This window comes from Micropterus dolomieu, linkage group LG22 (assembly GCF_021292245.1).
Source record: "Micropterus dolomieu isolate WLL.071019.BEF.003 ecotype Adirondacks linkage group LG22, ASM2129224v1, whole genome shotgun sequence".
Taxonomy (NCBI): domain Eukaryota; kingdom Metazoa; phylum Chordata; class Actinopteri; order Centrarchiformes; family Centrarchidae; genus Micropterus; species Micropterus dolomieu.
The window spans coordinates 25,029,479-25,049,487 of NC_060171.1; the positions used below are offsets into that span (position 1 = coordinate 25,029,479).

The 20,009-nt window shown below is 46.4% G+C and overlaps 1 protein-coding gene across 13 annotated transcripts in view; it reads left to right on the forward strand.

Moving 5' to 3' along the window:
* Nucleotides 1–20,009, forward strand: part of srgap1a (SLIT-ROBO Rho GTPase activating protein 1a) — a 96,500-nt gene that overhangs the window by 55,102 nt on the left and 21,389 nt on the right. For 5 of the 13 annotated variants that reach the window (XR_006822694.1, XM_046036493.1, XM_046036498.1 and 2 more), the window contains exons 5-12: nucleotides 2,987–3,166; nucleotides 3,884–4,012; nucleotides 5,683–5,904; nucleotides 6,493–6,594; nucleotides 16,171–16,368; nucleotides 16,887–16,971; nucleotides 18,047–18,074; nucleotides 19,848–19,953. Coding sequence is in view for 9 of the 13 variants with exons in the window: in XM_046036493.1 (XP_045892449.1) it covers nucleotides 2,987–3,166; nucleotides 3,884–4,012; nucleotides 5,683–5,904; nucleotides 6,493–6,594; nucleotides 16,171–16,368; nucleotides 16,887–16,971; nucleotides 18,047–18,074; nucleotides 19,848–19,953 (1,050 nt within the window). In the remaining 4 variants the exon portion in view is untranslated. The other 8 variants (XR_006822697.1, XM_046036496.1, XM_046036494.1 and 5 more) reach the window with 6 other exon arrangements.

Consider the following 20,009-nt stretch of genomic DNA (forward strand, 5'->3'; position numbering starts at 1 on the left):
AAAAAAAAAAAAAACCTGCCACAGCTCAAGCTGTAAATCTAATTTCCTTTATAGCACAACATTTTGAAACAGTCTTTTTTACCCTTGTGAACTGGCTGTTCAAAGTGTGAACTATCAACTAGATGTTTGCTTTGCTCATCAGAGTTCATATTCTCTCTTGTTAATGGCTCTTAGCAGCGAAATAAGTACAAAGCCACACCAGGGGGTTGGGGCCAAATAGCACTTGTAGTATGCATTGTTTTCATCATTGTGTTTTTTTTGTTGTTGTTTTTTTGTTTTTTGTTTTTTTTTAAAGAACTACAATGGATGGTAAATGCAGACCTTTGAACCCAGAGATAAATTTTTTCTCTGGGCAGTAGTAACATTTCACCAGACCATCAAACTGCTTCAAATAAGCTGCGGATCTGGAGACTGTATTCTAGAAAAGCTGTTTCAGCTCCTCTGTACAGTTACTTTGCTATAAGTAGTTGTCTGCTTGTAGCTCCAACCTTGGTGGAGAAAAAGATCCTTAAATCATGAATGAATAGCTAATTCCTCTGCGTTAATTGTCCCAGTTGGCCCCGCTAGCCAACTAGCTTAGTTTAATGCCTCACACAGGCTATTGGACATTTAGACTTCGTAGACAGGACAACTCAGCCATACTGTTCAATGTGTCCAATCTGTGTGTATTTGTGCAGTCAGTCTTCCTCACTAACAATCAATGACATCGTGTTAGCCCTCTTCATTGATTGTCATGGTAACCTGGGATGTACACAGATGGAGATACAAGTCGAGGCAGTTGTTGTTGCTTCCCAAGAGATTTTGTTTCTACAGTCTTCCAGTTACTCTCTTTAGAGGATTACAGTGGTTACACTCACGGTTGATGGCTGTGCTGTTCCAAACACAACAACGTGTAACTGCAAACTCAATGTGTGTCACTCTCACCACAGTCTACACTCCAGATTTGACCTGATTTAGCCCCGGTGGGAAGACATATACACACACGCATACATATACACACACGCATACATATACACACACGCATACATATACACACACGCATACATATACACACACGCATACACACACGCATACACACACGCATACACACACGCATACACACACGCATACACACACACACACACACACACACACACACACACACACACACACACACACACACACACACACACACACACACACACACACACACACACTGGGTAGCTATTGCATCAGGCAGCCACAGTCCCGATGCCGGCCTCTGCCAATGAAATAACAGGTCTGCTGTCTCTAAATATGTCCTAAAAGAAACACCAAAGTAAACACAGCAGTGGCAGAGTCCAGACCAGTAAGTGAGGAGTGCAGGGCCCAAGGTCAGTCACCCATTTCTAAACTGGTTCCAGTTAGGCCAAACCCCACCAAAGGCAAAGGGCTCCAGACAAATCAGGCTTTGCTCTGTTGTTCCACATACAGAAATAACTTTTTGGGGAAAAGATATTTAGATTTTGAGATGGGTGAGTCTCTGTTTGTAATGAACTTGAGGTTTTGTGCAGACAAGTGTATTGCATACACAGGTTGCGGAGCTGTAATTTGCTGGAGTTGGTTCATTCCAGGTTAAACCACTGGTGCTGCTGGATGCAGTTTTCTCTTTGTAGTGCGCCTGCTTTTTTGCTTCTTTATACTTGTATAGCATTCTGTTTGGGTAAAGAAGGAGTTTCTTGGTGATAGGGAATGGCATACTACTGTCTGCAGTCCAAATACTTATTTTATTAAAGAAAGCTTGTAATCAACCTGTAAATGCTACTTTTTTGGTAATTGGTAATCGTCATGCATCTGTGAGGGTCACTGAGTTCTCTTGCTGATGACTATATCAGTGTCATGCACTTGCCTCAATGTTTCTCCCACAGCCAGTGATTAATCTTCTCTGTCCTCTGAGCCCCCAGATGTGTGTTTATTCTCCCTTCTGCTGACGGCGTGGGCTAGTGTTAATAAGACTTTTATAATCTCTCAGCGCTCTTTAAGAACTTATTGTTTGTCCTTTGTGGTTCACCCTGCTACTTAACGATTGAGTCACTGCTAAATGTATGTATGAGTAACGCACACTCCAACCTCCTCCTCTGATGATGACTCACACTTTAGGAAGTAGCGCTAATCAGCAGTTCGCCTTCAAGGTAATGCATTTCCCTTGTGCCAAATAGCTACAGTGTGACGACACAATGGACGGAAGGGTTAAACTCATTTGCCAATCACAAAAAGAGATGTTTCCATTTAAACGTATTTAAGAAGCCTATGTTACATTTAGTAGTTAATATCAGTAGTTAGAGCCAGTATGGACTACACTGGACTAATCCTTTTTGATGTTTATAAAATGATTTAGGGGTATTAAATTGAATGGTATATACAAAAAACTTTAATACCATCTAAATAAAATCACTGTTTAAATGTGTTATTAGTCCCATTCACTTGTTTTGACACTGTATGTGTTTTGACGACTAAGACCAGAGCTGAATTGTCACCCAAAGAGCAGTCAACCTCCCTCTTCATAACATCAGGTCAGAACCAGAGGGCAAACCCTTCCCTCTTCTTTCTGAGTTTAATTTTTTTTTTTTTTTTTTTCAAACAGAGTAATGAAGGCAGCATTTTAGATTTAGCTGCAGTGATTTGTGGTTGTTATGGTCGTATGAGCGACTCATACAAAAGGGCTGGAGAGAATCTGTCTCTGGTTTGTGGTTTAGACTGAGACGAACTGCCTGCTGTGAGATGAGTTGAATCGATTTGTGATGAATGAGCTGGTCAAAGGATGGAAGCCTTAGTTGTGGGTTTTAAAAAGTCAGTCTCGACTATGAAGATGGATTTTTCGGACCTTGACCTCACAGTAACTGACCTGAAACTCTACATTTTTAGCTTTAGCTCAGGTTGTTGTCCCCTGCCAGTCTCGAAAAGGAAATAATGACCAACAGGCCTTAACGCTTTTTTGCAGCTTATTGACGCCTTTGTTTGTGTCCAGGTGATGAAGACCTACCACATGTACCACTCGGAGAGCATCAGCGCAGAGAGCAAGCTGAAGGATGCTGAGAAGCAAGAGGAGAAGCAGATAGGCAGGGGAGATCCAGTTTTCAACATCCGAATGGAGGACAAATACCAGAGGCGCAGCTCTGTGAAGAAGATCGAGAAAATGAAAGAGAAGGTAAAATGCCAGGGGTTCACAGTCCTTAACGATTTGATTCTAAATTGTGATGACTGCATTTAAATTTAGTTTGTAGTCACAACAAAACAACTGATCAGGATTTTAAACACAAGAAAACTTGCCTCATTTGGGCCGCAGCTTTCTCAGTGGTCCCGCTGACCAGGTAAAGGATGACACACTGTAAGCATTGTCACAACCAAAGGAGCAGGTGTTGCATTCTCAGAACAGGCCTGTTTTCTGTTAAATCTTTGTGACTAATGATTAAATGGCCTTTTTAACATGGCTCTTCCTGGAATGCATTCAGGAAGTGTTAAAATATGGATGATTTGGAAGTGTGTGTGAGTTAGAGCCCATTTGATGATGACTAACAGCCTTGTGTTTGTCTGCTAGAGAGGAAGTGTAGGACAATGACAGATGGCTAAGACTGAGGTATCCTAGTTGAAGTGAAGGACACAGGCTGCTTTTAGTTTAGGCTTTTCTTCTTTTGTTCTTGTTCCCCTTTTTTGCTATTTTTAACAGAATTTAACTTATTTTTCCTCTAATGTTTATTGAAGCTGTTGTTTTGCCAATTCACTCTCAGCCTTGAGACTTGCTGTGTGTGCAGAGACATAAAAGCACAATTACTTGTCAAAAAGGCAATTCTCGACTCATTAAATTCTTCCTCCCTCATTCACTCTGTTGTCTGTTTCTCATTCTTGCCTCTAATTCTCTCATCAGCGTCAAGCCAAGTACTCTGAGAACAAGCTGAAGTCGATCAAAGCGCGGAATGAATACCTCCTGACACTGGAAGCTTCAAACTCCTCCGTATTCAAATACTACATCCATGACTTGTCGGACTTAATTGATGTAAGTATAAAACCGAATACTCCCATCAGCCATGTTCTGAGACGGCTTCTTCCTCAGCACAGGCTTGTTTGTCTCCAGTGAGACTCATGCTGAAGACTCATTGCTATTCATGGGTATTTTCACCGACCTTATGAAGAGATTTAATATCATGATCGGAGGAGAGACTGATGACTTTAGCAGCCGGGCCTGATATAATAGAGATCTTAGGACACCAGACTGTGGGATGGAAATTACAGTGCAGGACAGAATTAAAGCAGCTTATTAACTTTTGTGATGAAAAATATTCTTTCCTCTTTTCCTTCTCAACATTGTTAAAAACCCACATATTATATTATTTCTACTGTTTTTTCTTGACATTTTGTAACTGTTTTAAAATCTTTCGACATCTTTCAAATTGAATGAAGCGTGGGAGTGGCCCTGACCCAAAACCTTGCTTATATTTTTTTTTTTGTCACGTACAGCTGTGGGCCATCACTCCCTTCACGACAGCACTCGCGTCTCTCTACTCAGCCGTGCAAGCAGATAGCTTTGTTTGACCTTTTTTTCACCTTACTGATAAACATGACTTATTTATAATATGGCTCACCTGGGTTATTATTGTTTTGTTAGAGAAATAAATGTACTGCGCCATTTTCTGTGGCGTTTCCAAGGAAATGGGAGATGGCTGGCGTTCTGGAGTTTTGTATTCCAGACAGGACTGAAGGAGAAGAGAAATGCAACCTCTACTCAGCAACATGCTGTGCGCTGAAATTACCTCTCCCTGCTTTGCTCACAAAACTTCACATCTCACCAGGATGTGCGTGTGTGGGATGTGCTCTGCGTGGGTTGTGTGTGCTCACGCAGATTTGTTTATTGATGAAGGAAACTTTTATAGTCGAATCAACAATACAACTCAAAGGGCACACGCTGGCTGGTGGTGATCATATTTGGATCATTCAGGACATGTCCTGTTTGTGTGTGTGTGTGTGTGTGTGTGTGTGTGTGTGTGTGTATCTTCCCAGGAGAGACCTTGGCCAAGGTTCTAGTTATTACAAATCGGTATTAGATCCTCGAGGTAACGTTATGGAACCAGGAGGCCAGAAAGTCCTGGACTGTTAAATTGACTGAAATAGGTTTTATTTGTTGAAATTCTAGGCTTGTTTTTCTTGTGTTTACTACTATAAACAGCATCAGAATACCAAGTCTTAGTTCCAGCTTCTCAGGTTGAAGTTTTGCTGTTTTTATTTGTCATGTATATGATAGCTTATCACTAATTTTTGGGGGTTTGGACAGTAGATGACACAAAACAAGCTATTTGAAGACATCAACTTGGGCTGTTGGAAATTGTAACAGGCATTATTCATTTTTCTGACATTTTATATACCAATTCATCGAGAAAATAATCATAGAGTTGTTAATGAAAATAAGAAAACTAATTGTTAGTTGCAGCCCATGTCAAGTGTTACTTTGCGTGTTATGAGACCTGTAGGATTATTTGTGCTCCTTTCATAGTAAGTTCCTGTCAAGTCTTTAGAATTTTGGTGTCTTTCTTAGACTTGTTGCTGTCTTTTACGCTTGCTGCTGTTAACACGCTACATTTCAAGTTTAACTTTCTTGTAAGTTTCATATTATAACTTTGCGTCTTCCTGATTTTCCATCTGACGCTGATCCTCTTCTTACTCGTCTTCCAGTGCTGTGATTTGGGGTACCATGCCAGTCTGAACCGGGCCCTGCGGACCTACCTGTCAGCCGAATACAACCTGGAGACATCACGCCACGAGGGTCTAGACATCATAGAGAATGCGGTGGACAGTCTGGACCCGCGCAGTGACCGACAGAGGTTCATGGAGATGTACCCTACGGCCTTCTGCCCACCGGCCAAATTTGAGTTCCAGCCTCATATGGGAGACGAGGTACATAGTTCAGTCAACAGTAGTAACTGTGATGATGAAAATGTATCTTGTAATTGTACATTTGTACTATGGTTTTATTATTACTTTGGTTGATTTGTTATATTGCAGTGGCTCTGAAATTTGTAATCCAAGAAAAAAACTGCAAAATGAAAACCTTACTTATATCATTAAAATGTTTTGTTTCCAAGACACTGAACAACATGGAAGTGAATTTGGAGTTGCTTTAAAATACTGAGGTCTGATTTTCAGTGGCTTAAGTGCTGTGTTTTACTGCGTCTGAGCTGCCGGATCAGGTTTTATGGGGCACTGAATTTGACAAATCATGTGTTAATTCTCCCCCTGCAGTTATGTAGCTCAACATGTGTTATGAGTTTTACTGTTTGGCTGGCACTACCCCAGCCCTGATATCATGTCTGTTTACTAGCTGCTGTTGTGTTGCTGTCTGCATTCAGTTGGCAGAAGTCACTGCGGTTTGTTCTGCAATTGAAAAAGAATGTGGTCCTGTCCGGTTTAAACCAGAGGTTATGTGGCCTCCTTTTTCCTGCAGTAGGTTGTAATTTCAGGTTCTGATGAATGTAATTTCTCCAGGTGTGTCAGATCTCCGTACAGCCACCTGTGAACGGAGAGCTCATTCTGAGGTTCCAGCAGCTTCAGTCTCGCCTGGCTACTCTGAAGATCGAGAACGAAGAGGTAACGTGGAGCACATAAATTCAAGTCATTTTACAGGTATTTATGGCTTGTAGGGGTTTGTCAAAACTGTTCTCTGCTGCTGCTCTGGTTTTGTAATCTGTCAGAGACGCAGGAGATTCATTTTGCTGCTATTTGTTGGAGGCAAGATGCTGACAATTGCAGAGCATTACAGCTCCTAAAGAAAGTTAACTTTAGCCAGATGTCATCCAAGGTGAGACAGAGTAGTTGCTGATGATCTCTGAACAATCAAAGTTGTTATTGTTGCATATACACACCACACACAGACACACACATGCACACTGTATTTTCCTCTCTCTCTGATGCCCTGCAGGTAGCCATCAAACCCTGTGAAGCCTCCATTTTTGTTCCCACCGGTAGAATTCACTGTCTCACTTTTATTTGCACAAACCTGTTCTGCGTTGCTCTGTTTTGACACTGGATGTGCATTTCTGCTTCTCAGGCTGTATTGTTTGAATCTGTCTGCTCTGCAGCATGCTTGACTAACTGCTCCACTTTCTTTATATATAAAACAAAAGCCACAACGCTGCAGTTTCACCGAGTGCAATCGCGTCCATCAGGCTGGCCTTTTGTATCACGTCTGACCTGCTTCCTCTCTATGAGCTCTCACTGCTTTCTGTATTTATCCTCTCTGTTTCTCGCCCTCTATCCACATCGCTGCTCTTTCTTTCTTTTATGGCGTTACAGAGACTAGCAGAAACACAGGAGCATGTCACTCAGCTTCCTCCCCACTGTGGCTTCAGATTCCTATTGATTGAATTGTCGACACTTGACTGAAAAAATTGAAAATACACTTTCTGTAATTACAGATGATAGACTTAATGATTAAGATGAATTAATAATGGAAATAATCTGTAGCAGCACTAATTATTATGATCCAGACCCAGCGTTTTGTTCTGTGCTGTGTATCAGGTCTGCTAAGGGTCCTGCTGGTGTCATCACAGTTCACATTTCCTGCAGTATGTACAGTATTTCTGCACTTGGGCATATACTCTCTCTGTGTGTGAGGGTATGATGACAAATCCTGGTTGCTCCATGTCCTTTTCTGCCTGCCTCGCTGAAGCGGATGTCCTGGTGGGTTAGAATTGGAGGGCGCTGCTGCCTTGTGTTAGGATCACCAGATGGCCTCTCATCCCGAGCACAGCGTGCCAGATACATCCTTGTAAAATGAACTTTCAAAGAGCTGTGACGACCGACAAGCACGACTGTCAAATGCACAAGAGAGAAACAGATATTCTGTCTATATCTGGCCAGGAAAGGCTGCAGGGCAGTACTTAATAGAAGTGCAGCTGTTTCCTCAAACGGTGAAAGAAAACATTGCTGAATAATTTACTCTGCATCAGTGGTGGGTGGGTTTTGCGACGTGGGGAGAAAACACTGGATCTCACTCTGACTAAGCCCTGCTAGGTGCCTCACTGCAGAAATTATAAGTGGGTTTTTCTTCATTGAAAAAGGTCTGCTCTCCATCGTTCATTTCAGCTCCTCAGCCAGTCAGCGTGATTCATCTCTTTTTCAGATGTAATAATCTGGCCATTTAGATCTCATTTGCCTCCGTATGAAAAGAGCTCACAGACTTGATTTTCTTCCTCTCCTCTATTTCGTCTCACCAGATATACAAGCACACTGAATGTCTGTTCTCAAAACGTTTCACGCAAAACTCTGGCAATCTAATACCATCTCCTTTGCAGGGAGTGTTTGTTTTTCCTCAGCTAAATCTCAGGGAGCCACATCAAAGCCTGTGGGAAGGGGTGGGTGTGTGTGTGTGTGTTTGTGTGTGTGCGCGTGCGCGCGCACTATATAGGGTCTGTTGAAAGCTGGACAACAGTCTGCCTTTTGAGATGTGATAATAGATGTTGATAGCTGTTAGTGATGTACCGTTGCCCTGCAGAGAAACATTGATTTTGAAGTGTGACAAGTGGAATTATTGTGGATTTTGACAGTACAGTAATTTTCAGTACAGTGAATGACAGCTGTAAGCCAGACTAACACTTAGTTCCTCGTTTTGGTGCTCTCTCTGTACGGCTCCAAAGGAAATACCCAAGTCATGTTTCTATATTAAAAATAAAAATACTTAATTCAGTCCCAGGGACTTTCTTCAGGTGTTTTGTGCAGCTACAGAAACTAATGGGCACGTCCTCTGAGTCTCACTAAGAGCTACGTTGTAATTGAGCCCAGCAGTGAACACTGGTAGTTATTCGTCTGCTGAATAATGGATAAGCCCAACAGCTTTGCCACTGAAAGCGATTCTCTCGCATGCATGGGTTCTGTCTTCATGATGACAGTTGGGCCTCTCGCCCCTACATGGGCCATCCGGGATGATGCTGCTCTGGACCTCAGGAGAGGGAGCCCAAACTCACTCAGAACATGTAACTAATGACTGTATGTTGCTGTAAGTTATCTCTTTTTAGGGAGCAGCTGTGGATAAAAGTATACAGACATGTAAAGCAATTCCAGTAGGTTTTCTGTGTCTGTTGTTGGCAGCAGGTTCTTTCTCATTCTCGTGCAGAAAATCACTCCTTTGATCAGCAAATGCAATCACCGACTGTTGACCCAAAACAGGATCATGTTTTTGCCAAGTTTTATGATCGCAGAATCCCCCGTTTCCTTTTCCATGCTGTCATTAGTCGTGTTCAAACCTGCAGTTTTTGCATCACTATGGGATGGATGGCACTGTAACTACATCCACATTGTGTGCCCAAGCATGCGTGTCAGTAATCCATCAGTGGAACATATGAAAGAGATGAAGTCCAGCTTACTTTTCAGGTGGTTTTTTTTTTCCAAAATGAGTCACTGGTTTTGTTTAAAAACAACGAGCTATAATCCACTGTGGTCTCGCTGCATATAACCTTGTTCTTTTATTAACACCGAGGTCCAACTCCCCTAATAACTAAGAAATGGGGTCACTACCTTTAGTGGGGGTCCTGACCATTAAGAATATGGGATTATTAAGATTATTGGGATTATTATTATCCAGCTGTGTCTCACCTGTAGCCCCCCCCCCCACCCCACCACCACCACCACACACACACATTTTAAAAGCACGCACAGTCGAGCTGCAATGGTCACAGCCCTTCACGCTCCCCCATTGTGTGAATGACAAGAAGCGTTTTTGCTGGATTTTCCCTCTTAGGTGTTTGTTGGTGTTTCTACATCAGCACACCCTCTTTCCCTCTGCAGCTTTTCCACATCGGTGATTCATTCTCACACTTTGACAGTCTTCTAGACTCTTCCTCCGTGTCTGTTTGTCTCCTTTATCTTTATCTCTTCTTCTTCCCATTCCTATTTCTCCTTGTTCTGCAAATGTCCCTAGCCTTTATGGCCCATATTTATGTGATTTGAGTAAACCGGGCAGTTGGTCAATGAATTTAAAGTATTAAACATCAGTCAGAATAGTCACTTTGGATGGATTGGCTACAAACAGATTCATGGTCCCCTCAGGATGAAATGTAATACTTTAGTGATCCCTTGACTCAATCTAGCGTCATTATCAGGTCAGTTTTAATTTGTTCAACATATTACCTACAAAACTAATGACATTCCCATCAGCCTCAACTTACACTTTTTTGTATGTACCTACTGTTAGCATGCAAACACACTACACCAAAATGGTGAACATGGCCATCATTAAACATACTAAACATCAGCATGGTAACGTTTTCAGTATCACTGTAAGCTTGTTAGTTGGTGATGTTGGTATTTAACTCAAAGCCCCTCTATGCTTAAGGAAAACTTCCCACAGTTGCTAGCTTGTTTGTTTTTAGAAAATTCTCTCTCAAAATATGACTTTGTTTCACAAGTACATTTCTTTTAACTCTAAATATTAGGACTTATTCTCAGTTATACCCAACAGTTTGTTATGGATGTGGACAGAACGGACCCAAACGCAGCGCTTGTCAGGTTTCAAAGAGAGATTTATTAAGGGGGGAAAAAAGGGAAGAGGGGAGTCGGGAGGTGGGATGTGGTGAGCTAGACGCCAGGAGACGAGGGCGCGGATGACCGAGGAGCAGGCGGGACTGGCAAGGCTCGAGCGAGGCGACTGAGTGGGGGCTGGAGGCCGAGGCGAGGAAGGAGAGAGCCGTGGAGGGAAGCCGGGGGGACGCCGAGGCGAGGGAAGGAGGCAGGTAGGCGAGCCCGGCTGACTGACTGGAAGGCGGAGGTGAGTGGACCTGGTGGGAAGAAAGAAAGGACAGGGTTAGTCTCGGAAGATAACGGGTTTGGAACAAGAAACAGGAAACAGGAGAGCTCTGAACGAAGAAGTGGCACCAGGACTGGAGCGATGACGATCAAGCGAAGATGGAGTGGAGAACCGGGGTAGAAATACTGTTGAAGATGAGGCTGATGGCATGCAGGTGCGGTGGGCGGAGAAGGAGATTGACGAGACACAGGTGCGGGTCATCAGCCGGGCTCCGGGGCGGAGAGGGAGAGAGCACACACACAGAGGGCGAGGCGAGAAGACACGGGGGAGAAAATAGAAATGCGAAAAGAAAAAAGAAGGAGCACAGGGCACTCACCGTCAGCTGGGCTGCCACCGCAACAGGGCCCCCCCCTTAACGGACGCCCCCAGGCGGACCCCCCGGCTTGTCAGGGTGGGCCCGGTAGAAGTCCGTCAGGAGGGATTTGTCCAGGATTTGGCTGGTGGGGATCCAGGATCGTTCCTCCGGACCGTAGCCGGCCCAATCCACCAGGTACCGGTATCCCCAGCCCCTACGTCGGACATCGAGGAGGCGGCGCACTGAGTAGGCTGGGTGACCATCAATTATTCGAGGAGGGGGGGGGCGCCGCCGCTGGTATGGAGAGGGAGCTGGTGGAAACGGGCTTGATTCGGGAGACATGGAAGACGGGGTGGACCTTCAGGTGAGGAGGGAGGGTTAGACGGACAGCGGAGGGGTTGATGACGGCCTCGATGGGGTAAGGACCGATGAACCGGGGGTTGAGTTTTTTCGAGGGGGTCTGTAGGGGGAGATCCTTGGAGGAGAGCCAGACCCGCTGCCCGGGCCGGTAGGCAGGCGCAGGGGTCCGGTGGCGGTCTGCCAACTGGCGGTTGCGGGTAGCGGTGCGCTGCAGAGCCGCCCTAGCCTCCCTCCAGATTCTGCGGCAGCGGCGAAGATGGGCTTGAACTGAAGGGACCGCAACCTCTTCTTCCAGTGACGGGAACAAGGGGGGCTGATAACCCAGAGAACACATGAACGGACACATACCAGTGGCGGCGCAGATTTGGGAGTTGTGGGCATACTCGATCCAGGGAACGTGGGAACTCCAGGAGGTGGGGCTGCGTTATGCTACACACCTGAGCGCTGCTCCCAGGTCCTGGTTGGCTCGCTCGGTCTGCCCGCTGGTCTGGGGGTGATAACCGGAGGAGAGGCTAGCGGTGGCGCCGAACGCGTGGCAGAAGGCCTTCCAGACTTGCGAGGTGAATTGGGGGCCCTGGTCAGAAACTATGTCCAGGGGGATGCCGTGTAGGCGGAAAACATGGTCTATGAGAAGGCGAGCATACTCCAGAGAGGTGGGGAGTTTGGGTAAGGAAACAAAGTGGGCGGACTTGGAGAAGCGGTCAACCACTGTCAGGATGGCAGTGTTTCCATTGGAACTGGGGAGGCCGGTGACGAAGCAATATGGGACCAGGGACCAGGGGCGACCAGGGACCGGAAGGGGGCGGAGCAGACCGGTTGGTGGGATGGTTTGGCACGGGCGCACACCTCACAGGCTGCCACAAAGGCGCAACAGTCCTTGTCCATGGCGGGCCACCAGAACCGTTGGCGGAGCAAGAAGAGGGTGCGAGCCATCCCTGGGTGGCAGCTGAACTTGGAGGCGTGCGCCCATTGGAGAACCCGGGAGCGGACACTCGAGGGGACGTAGAGGCGGTTAGGGGGACCGGTACTGGGATCCGGGTCGGTGGACTGGGCGCGGCGAACGGCTGATTCCACTTCCCAGACTACGGAGGCAACGAGGCAGGGACGAGGTAGGATGGTGTCGGGGTGGTCAGAGGGGGTGTCTGGGGAGTGAAGGCGGGAGAGAGCGTCTGGTTTGGTGTTGCGGGACCTGGGGCGGTAGGAGAGGGTGAAGTTAAACCGGTTGAAAAACAGGGCCCACCGGGCTTGGCGGGAATTCAGTCTTTTGGCGGTCTGGATATAAGAAAGGTTCTTGTGGTCAGTGAGGACTAGGAAGGGGTGCTCAGCCCCCTCAAGCCAGTGCCTCCACTCTTCCAGAGCCAGTTTGATAGCGAGTAATTCTCGGTCTCCCACGGAGTAATTCTGCTCCGTGGGAGAAAGCCGGCGCGAAAAGAAGGCGCAGGGGTGGAGTTTGGTGTCTGTGGGGGAGCGCTGGGATAGACAGGCGCCTACGCCCACGTCTGAGGCGTCCACCTCAACCACGAACTGAAGGGAAGGGTCGGGGTTGGTGAGGATGGGGGCTGAGGTGAACAGGGTCTTGAGGCGGGAGAAGGCTGCAGCGGCCTCTGGAGACCAGATGAACGGGACCGAGGAGGAGGTGAGGCGGGTGAGGGGGGCGGCAACGGTACTGAAGTTGCGGATGAATCGACGGTAGAAGTTCGCGAAGCCGAGAAAGCGCTGTACCTGTTTAACGGAGGTGGGGGTTGGCCAATCTGCAACAGCCTGAATCTTAGATGGGTCAGCACGGAGGCGCCCTCCCTCGATTATGAAACCAAGGAACTGGACAGTGGGGGTGTGGAACTCACATTTCTCAGCTTTGACAAAGAGTCTGTTCTCCAGCAGCCGCTGCAGAACTAGACGGACATGCTCGACGTGTTGGGCTGGGTTGCGAGAGAAGATCAGGATATCGTCCAGATAAACGAAGACGAAGCGATGGAGGAAGTCCCGGAGGACGTCATTGATTAACGCCTGGAGAACTGCGGGGGCTTTGGTGAGACCGAAGGGCATGACTAAGTATTCGTAGTGACCTAGGGGGGTCTTGAATGCGGTTTTCCATTCGTCCCCCTCTCGGATCCGCACCAGGTGGTAAGCGTTTCTTAAATCTAGTATGGTGAAGATAGTGGACCGAGAGAGGGACTCGAAGACTGAGTCCATGAGCGGGAGAGGGTACTTATTCTTTATGGTGATGGCGTTGAGCCCCCGGTAATCGATACAAGGGCAGAGGGTCTGGTCCTTTTTGGCGACAAAAAAGAAGCCAGCCCCTAGTGGAGAGGAAGAGGGGCGGATTATGCCGGCAGCAAGAGACTCTTTAATGTACTGCTCCATAGACTCTCTCTCCGGACGCGACAGGTTGTAGAGGTGACTTGAAGGGAGAGGCGCGTCGGGGAGGAGGTCTATGGAGCAGTCATAGGGGCGGTGGGGGGGTAACGACAGAGCCTGATCTTTACTGAAAACTAGAGCGAGGTCATGATACAGATGGGGGACACCGGACAGGTCGGGAGGAAGGGAAGCCGGGGAGGATTACCGGGGGCTCGAGCTGACAGAAGACAGGACGCATGACAGGAGGCGCTCCAATTCCTGATCCTCCCCCGCGACCAATCGATGTTAAGGTTATGGGTGGCTAACCAGGGGAGACCGAGGACCAGGGGAGCGGCAGGGGAGGTGATTAGGTGGAAGACAAGGGACTCATGATGGTTTCCGGACATTACAAGGGCTCATGGCAGGGTGCGATGGGTGATGGTGGTGAGGGTTTGGCTGTTAAGGCCTGTGGCGTGAAGGGGGGCGTCGAGAGAAACCTGGGGCACCTTGAGCTGACGAGCGACTTCCCGATCTAAAAAATTTTCGTCAGCGCCCGAGTCGATAAGGGCCTCGAGAGAGAGAGTTGCGCTCCCCCAGGAGAGGGAGGCGTCGAGGAGAGTTCGCGGATGGGGCAAGGGAACGCTGCTCGCCAGTAGCCCCAACCCTACTGGCGAGCAGGTACTTTTGGGCGCACAGGACAAGAGGACAAGAAATGGCCGGGCTTACCACAATAAAGACACTCACCGGCGAGGCGGCGTCGTTCGCGCTCCTCCGGGGAGAGGTGAGTGCGGCCTAACTGCATGGGCTCGGGAGGAGGTGAGGAAGGGAACGGAGGTGTGGCCGAGAGAACCGGTGGGGCCGGGGGAGCTATGGGGCGTGGCACGGGGGACGGCGAGACAGCGGCCCGAGCGGGAGGCGGAAGAGCCGCGAGCGGCACGATCCCTCTTCCTCTCTCGCAAACGATTGTCCAGATCGGTGGCGGCCTCGACCAAAGCGTCAAGGTCCCTCGGCGACGGCCAGCAGATCTTTAATACGATTGTTGAGGCCGTCCAGGAATATGCACCGAAGGGCCTCGTTGTTCCAGCCCGAAGGACCGAGCGTGCTGGGTCCAAGATGGCTTGATCGTTCTGTTATGGACGTGGACAGAACGGACCCAAACGCAGCGCTTGTCAGGTTTCAAAGAGAGATTTATTAAGGGGGGAAAAAGGGAAGAGGGGAGTCGGGAGGTGGGATGTGGTGAGCTAGACGCCAGGAGACGAGGGCGCGGATGACCGAGGAGCAGGCGGGACTGGCAAGGCTTGAGCGAGGCGACTGAGTGGGGGCTGGAGGCCGAGGCGAGGGAGGTGAGAGCCGTGGAGGGAAGCCGGGGGGACGCCGTGGAGGCGAGGCGAGGGAAGGAGGCAGGTAGGCGAGCCCGGCTGACTGACTGGAAGGCGGAGGTGAGTGGACCTGGCGGGAAGAAAGAAAGGACAGGGTTAGTCTCGGAAGATAACGGGTTTGGAACAAGAAACAGGAAACAGGAGAGCTCTGAACGAAGAAGTGGCACCAGGACTGGAGCGATGACGATCAAGCGAAGATGGAGTGGAGAACCGGGGTAGAAATACTGTTGAAGATGAGGCTGATGGCATGCAGGTGCGGTGGGCGGAGAAGAAGATTGACGAGACACAGGTGCGGTTCATCAGCCGGGCTCCGGGGCGGAGAGGGAGAGAGCACACACACAGAGGGTGAGGCGAGAAGACACGGGGAGAAAATAGAAATGCGAAAAGAAAAAAGAAGGAGCACAGGGCACTCGCCATCAGCTGGGCTGCCACCGCAACACAGTTGGCCTAATACTCCATAGTACCATCACATCTGTATACTGCAAGTTCTTTATTTATTATTTATTTATGATTCTACACAATCAATTGAATCTGCTTTGGTCTCTTAAACTTTTATGGATTTGGTACAAACTCATTTGCCCTCACGTTTGTTTGACACATCTTACGTCATATGCTGGACACAGTCATGGCCTGCAGCCCTTGCGCTGGCTGAACATCTTTCGCTCTGCAAAGTCCTGACTTTGATAAGCTCTGGCAGAACCACTCCTGTTCACACGGAAGAAGCAATTGTGCAAATGAATCTTAAAAGCCTGCGACTGAATGTACCATCTCCAATAGACACTGTTCACCTCTGGCCCCTCTGAGTGCATGCAAATTGATAGCTTTGGCTGGGAGTCATGTTCATCAGCTGGTGGATTTTTAGGAACGCGCTTCTTGTCAGAAAACACCTGAACTTTGCAGCGAGAGCTGTTTTTAGGGAATTATTTTTATTTTTTGCTCGGCCCAATTCTTTAAGTGTTCCTCATCTTGACCGTCATCCCTTGCGTCTCCAGATCAAAAAGACGTCAGAGGCTACCCTGACCACCATCCAAGACATGGTGACCATTGAGGACTACGATGTGTCAGAGTGTTTCCACCACAGCCGATCCACTGAGTCTGTCAAGTCCACTGTCTCGGAGACGTACCTCAGCAAACCCAGCATTGCCAAGAGGAGGGCCAACCAGCAAGAGACAGAGCAGTTTTATTTCATGGTGAGTGGAGATGTGTTTTAAGAAATAAGGGTTGCTGGTAGATACGAATGAACAAATACAAAGGGAAAAGACTTCAGAGATTTATTTCTGTGTGCAAACAGAAAAAAAATGTGTATCTCTTTGATGCCTTGGTTAGCTTTCTATACTTGGATGTTTTAAAAGAAGTGAGAATGTCAGATTTCGCTTGTCTAAATATATACTCTTTAATCTGAACTTTACATGCACAGATTAAGCATTATAAATTCTAATGGACATAAATTATTGCACCGAATATCATCCAACAAGCCCCTTTGATCAGCAGGCAGAGGTGGCAGATGGCTCTCCCAAAATATTTGCATTTTGTAAGGCTAACTGCTATCTTGTTTCAGTCGGAAGATGGACATGCTCTGATAAAGGCTTTAAAAAGACTCTCAGCGTGTCCTTTGCCCTTGGCTTTCTTATCGTGGATTGCTGTCTTAAGTGCGGGTGCTCTGGCTGGCACTTGGGGCCGCCGTGTAATTACTTTCAATTCTCCACAGAAATTCCGGGAGTTTCTGGAGGGCAGTAATCTCATCTCCAAACTGCAGGCCAAACATGACTTGCTGAAGAGGACACTCGGCGAAGGTACAGTCACAATCCCTCTACTTTTATACCCCCGTTTCTGTGTCGAGTACTTGCTCTTGATTCTTAACTCTCAATGTCAAATCCACTTTCACCAGTCTGTGTTGCCTTCCTCCTGCCAAAACGAGGATGTATTAGCCCTAATCAGTGTTAAACAGGCAGCATAACTAATAATTGGTTGTTGAATTTTGTCTTTATTTATTTTCTGCAGTCTTATTTAGCAATTTCAGCCTTTTCCAACTCTCCCATTGTTTGCCTGCTTTTTCCACTACTCAAAGCGCCTAGATTGTAATCTGGGTTTTAGCCAGGCAAGCCAGAGCTGAGGGGGATTGTGAATTTGTATTATCCGTCTTAGTGATTGATTTGCTCCCAACTTAATGGACTGCCGTGTAATAGAGGGGATGGCGGTCATTACCGACGGCCTCTCCTTGTTCTACATTGGTGGCATCTCCTCTAGGCCTCAGCTAATCTTCCATCAACGCAGAGAGTGTCTGTCAGTCATTGTTCTAACCAGCGGTCCTGGTGGTCTCAGTCAAACTGTCCGCTTAATGAGTAATGGAGCTGTGTGCTAACGAGGAAGAGAAAAGCCTCCTGCTTCTCCCACTTGCTCCTTAATCATATTGTTGTCAATGAGTTGAAGTACTGTATGAGTCACTCAGGCGCACAGACAGGTCAGATCCTGTTCACAGGAACAGATGGCCATACATTTGAAACTACTCCTGTTCTCCAAAACCATTTGGAAGCTATTTTGTGCTTAATCTTACTTCTCCTGTCCAAACTTGTAGCTCTTTGTATTACTATAATGATTATTGCGTCTGTGTTCCCACGACTGTTGTTAACGTACAGCTGAAGTCTGTAGAAGTCTCTGTGCGAGCTATGAGTTGTTGTGTGTGTAGGTGTCTGTATGGGTTTTGTTTGTGCTGCTCAAGAGGCCAGCGGTTGCGGACAGATGGCAGGCTTCAAATGCTTCACTAGGCGTATGCAAAATGCACCGCAGGGCCCTCAGAGACGGGTCCTGGCGTGTCCACACATCCAACTTCGCCTGACATCTCTCCTCTTTTCTCTCTTTCTCCCGCAGGCCACAGAGCTGACTACATGACCACAAGGTAAAGTACACACTCGTACTTCAGGACCTGTGCATATTCAAGTTATACATCCAGTCCACTTTCTCCTCAGCAGCGACAGAACCTTTTGTGAGGTGTTGCAGCTCATCAAGGCGAGGATAGCGAGTCTCAGGAAATTCTCGCCTGAAGTTCTCTGTGACCATGAAAGCAGGAGGATTCTATAGTTAGACTCAGGAGAAAAAAAAGCCCATGGAGAGCCCTGAGCAGATGCGCACGCTTCCATGTTTTCCAAACTCGACCTGGTATTGTATGGTGGGGTTACTGTACTTCCCTTTCCCAACAGTACCATATGTCAGGCTTTTAAAGAGAACGAGGGGCAGTGAAGTGGAGAACCCGAGAGGAGAAAGAATTTGCATGACATTTAAATGTTTGAGTCCATTTTAAAGAACAGAAGAGGAGCAAAAAGGAACAAGAAATCTTTTACGTTATTGAACAGATCATCTTTTATACTTAAGTGTGGAAATAACTTTTTGCATATACTCCTATAATTATGCAATTAAGTAGCATTTTTGACTTTTTGGACTGCATATTTACATACTTAATTTGATTTTACAATGATATAACCATATTTTCAGTTTCTCATGAGTAGTTTAAACCAAACAGTAACAGAGCCATTCATAGTGAATGTCAACAAAGAAAAGTCTCTGCACATTCTTTTGTCATTGATTTGTTATTTTTATAATCTAAATGGTCTAGATTATAGATTATTTTGCCCTTTAAGGACCACAGGGGAAAGGTCACATCCAGCAATGTTCTCTGTTAAATAAACGCAAATGGTTCTTCTGTGTACACAGTAAATTGGGAAACTTTATACTTTTGAGTGGACAGCTCTTGAATAGAGCTGAAACAAATAGTGGAATCACTGATTAGTTAATGGACAAACAAAATAATCTGCCAACTTTTTGACAATCAAATGTATTGCTGAAGTCAAGATCAAAATACCAAAACATTCCCTATTTCCAGCTTCTGAATTGTGACAATTTGCTGCTTTTCTCTGTTTTATATTCTTATCTTTGGTCGGTCAGACAAAACAAGACCTTCGATGACGTCACCTTGAGCTCTGCAAAAATGTGATGGGTGTTTGTCACTATTTTCCAACATTTTATGGACTAAATAAATCAATTGAAGGTTATTAGCAGATTAATCAGTGATGAAAATAATTGTTTTTGCCCTGCTCTACAATAGAGATTAATACAAGGATTAGTAGAACTCCTTTCTGGGGTGATGGTGTGCAAAATGACAGTTTTTATTCGTATTGCAAAGATTTCATCTTTTGTGCTGGCATGATCAGATATTTAAAACATCTTAAGGACTTTTTAGTAGAATAATTTTGTCCTTATGATTGACAGCAGAAGAAACCAAAGTCCCTGACTCTTTTCATCTCAGTCCTACAGATTACAAGAAGCCAATTTGCATTAAGTCACACACACACATCTGCACAAACTAAGAAAGGCAATCCCCTGTAGACTTTGTCATGGGATGGATCCTGACACATGCGATGCACCCAGCGGGTCTAATATTTCAATGGTCTGTGATATCTTGTGGAAAAAGAAAAGACAAGATTATAAAGAAAAGTAAATTCAGCGGTGTCTGAAAATACCCTCATTCACCTGTCCATCATGTTGACTCGAAGGGATTTAAAGATTAGTCTTCAGTTCAAGTTTGTGAAAGACGTAAAAGTTATTGGAGAATAGAAACCACTCTGAAACAAAAACTGCATTGTTTACTTATTCTGATGCATTCTTTGTATTCTAGACATCCCAATGGGCCGTTCAAAACCCTCACTGGCACCCGGCGGGCTAGACCCCGCTCTGTTTTTAATGTTAAGTTATTTAATGGCAATTTGGAGTCATTTATCAAGGTACTGATTACCAGTCTGCCTGCTTGACATTGCTCCTCCTCCTATCTATTTTCTGT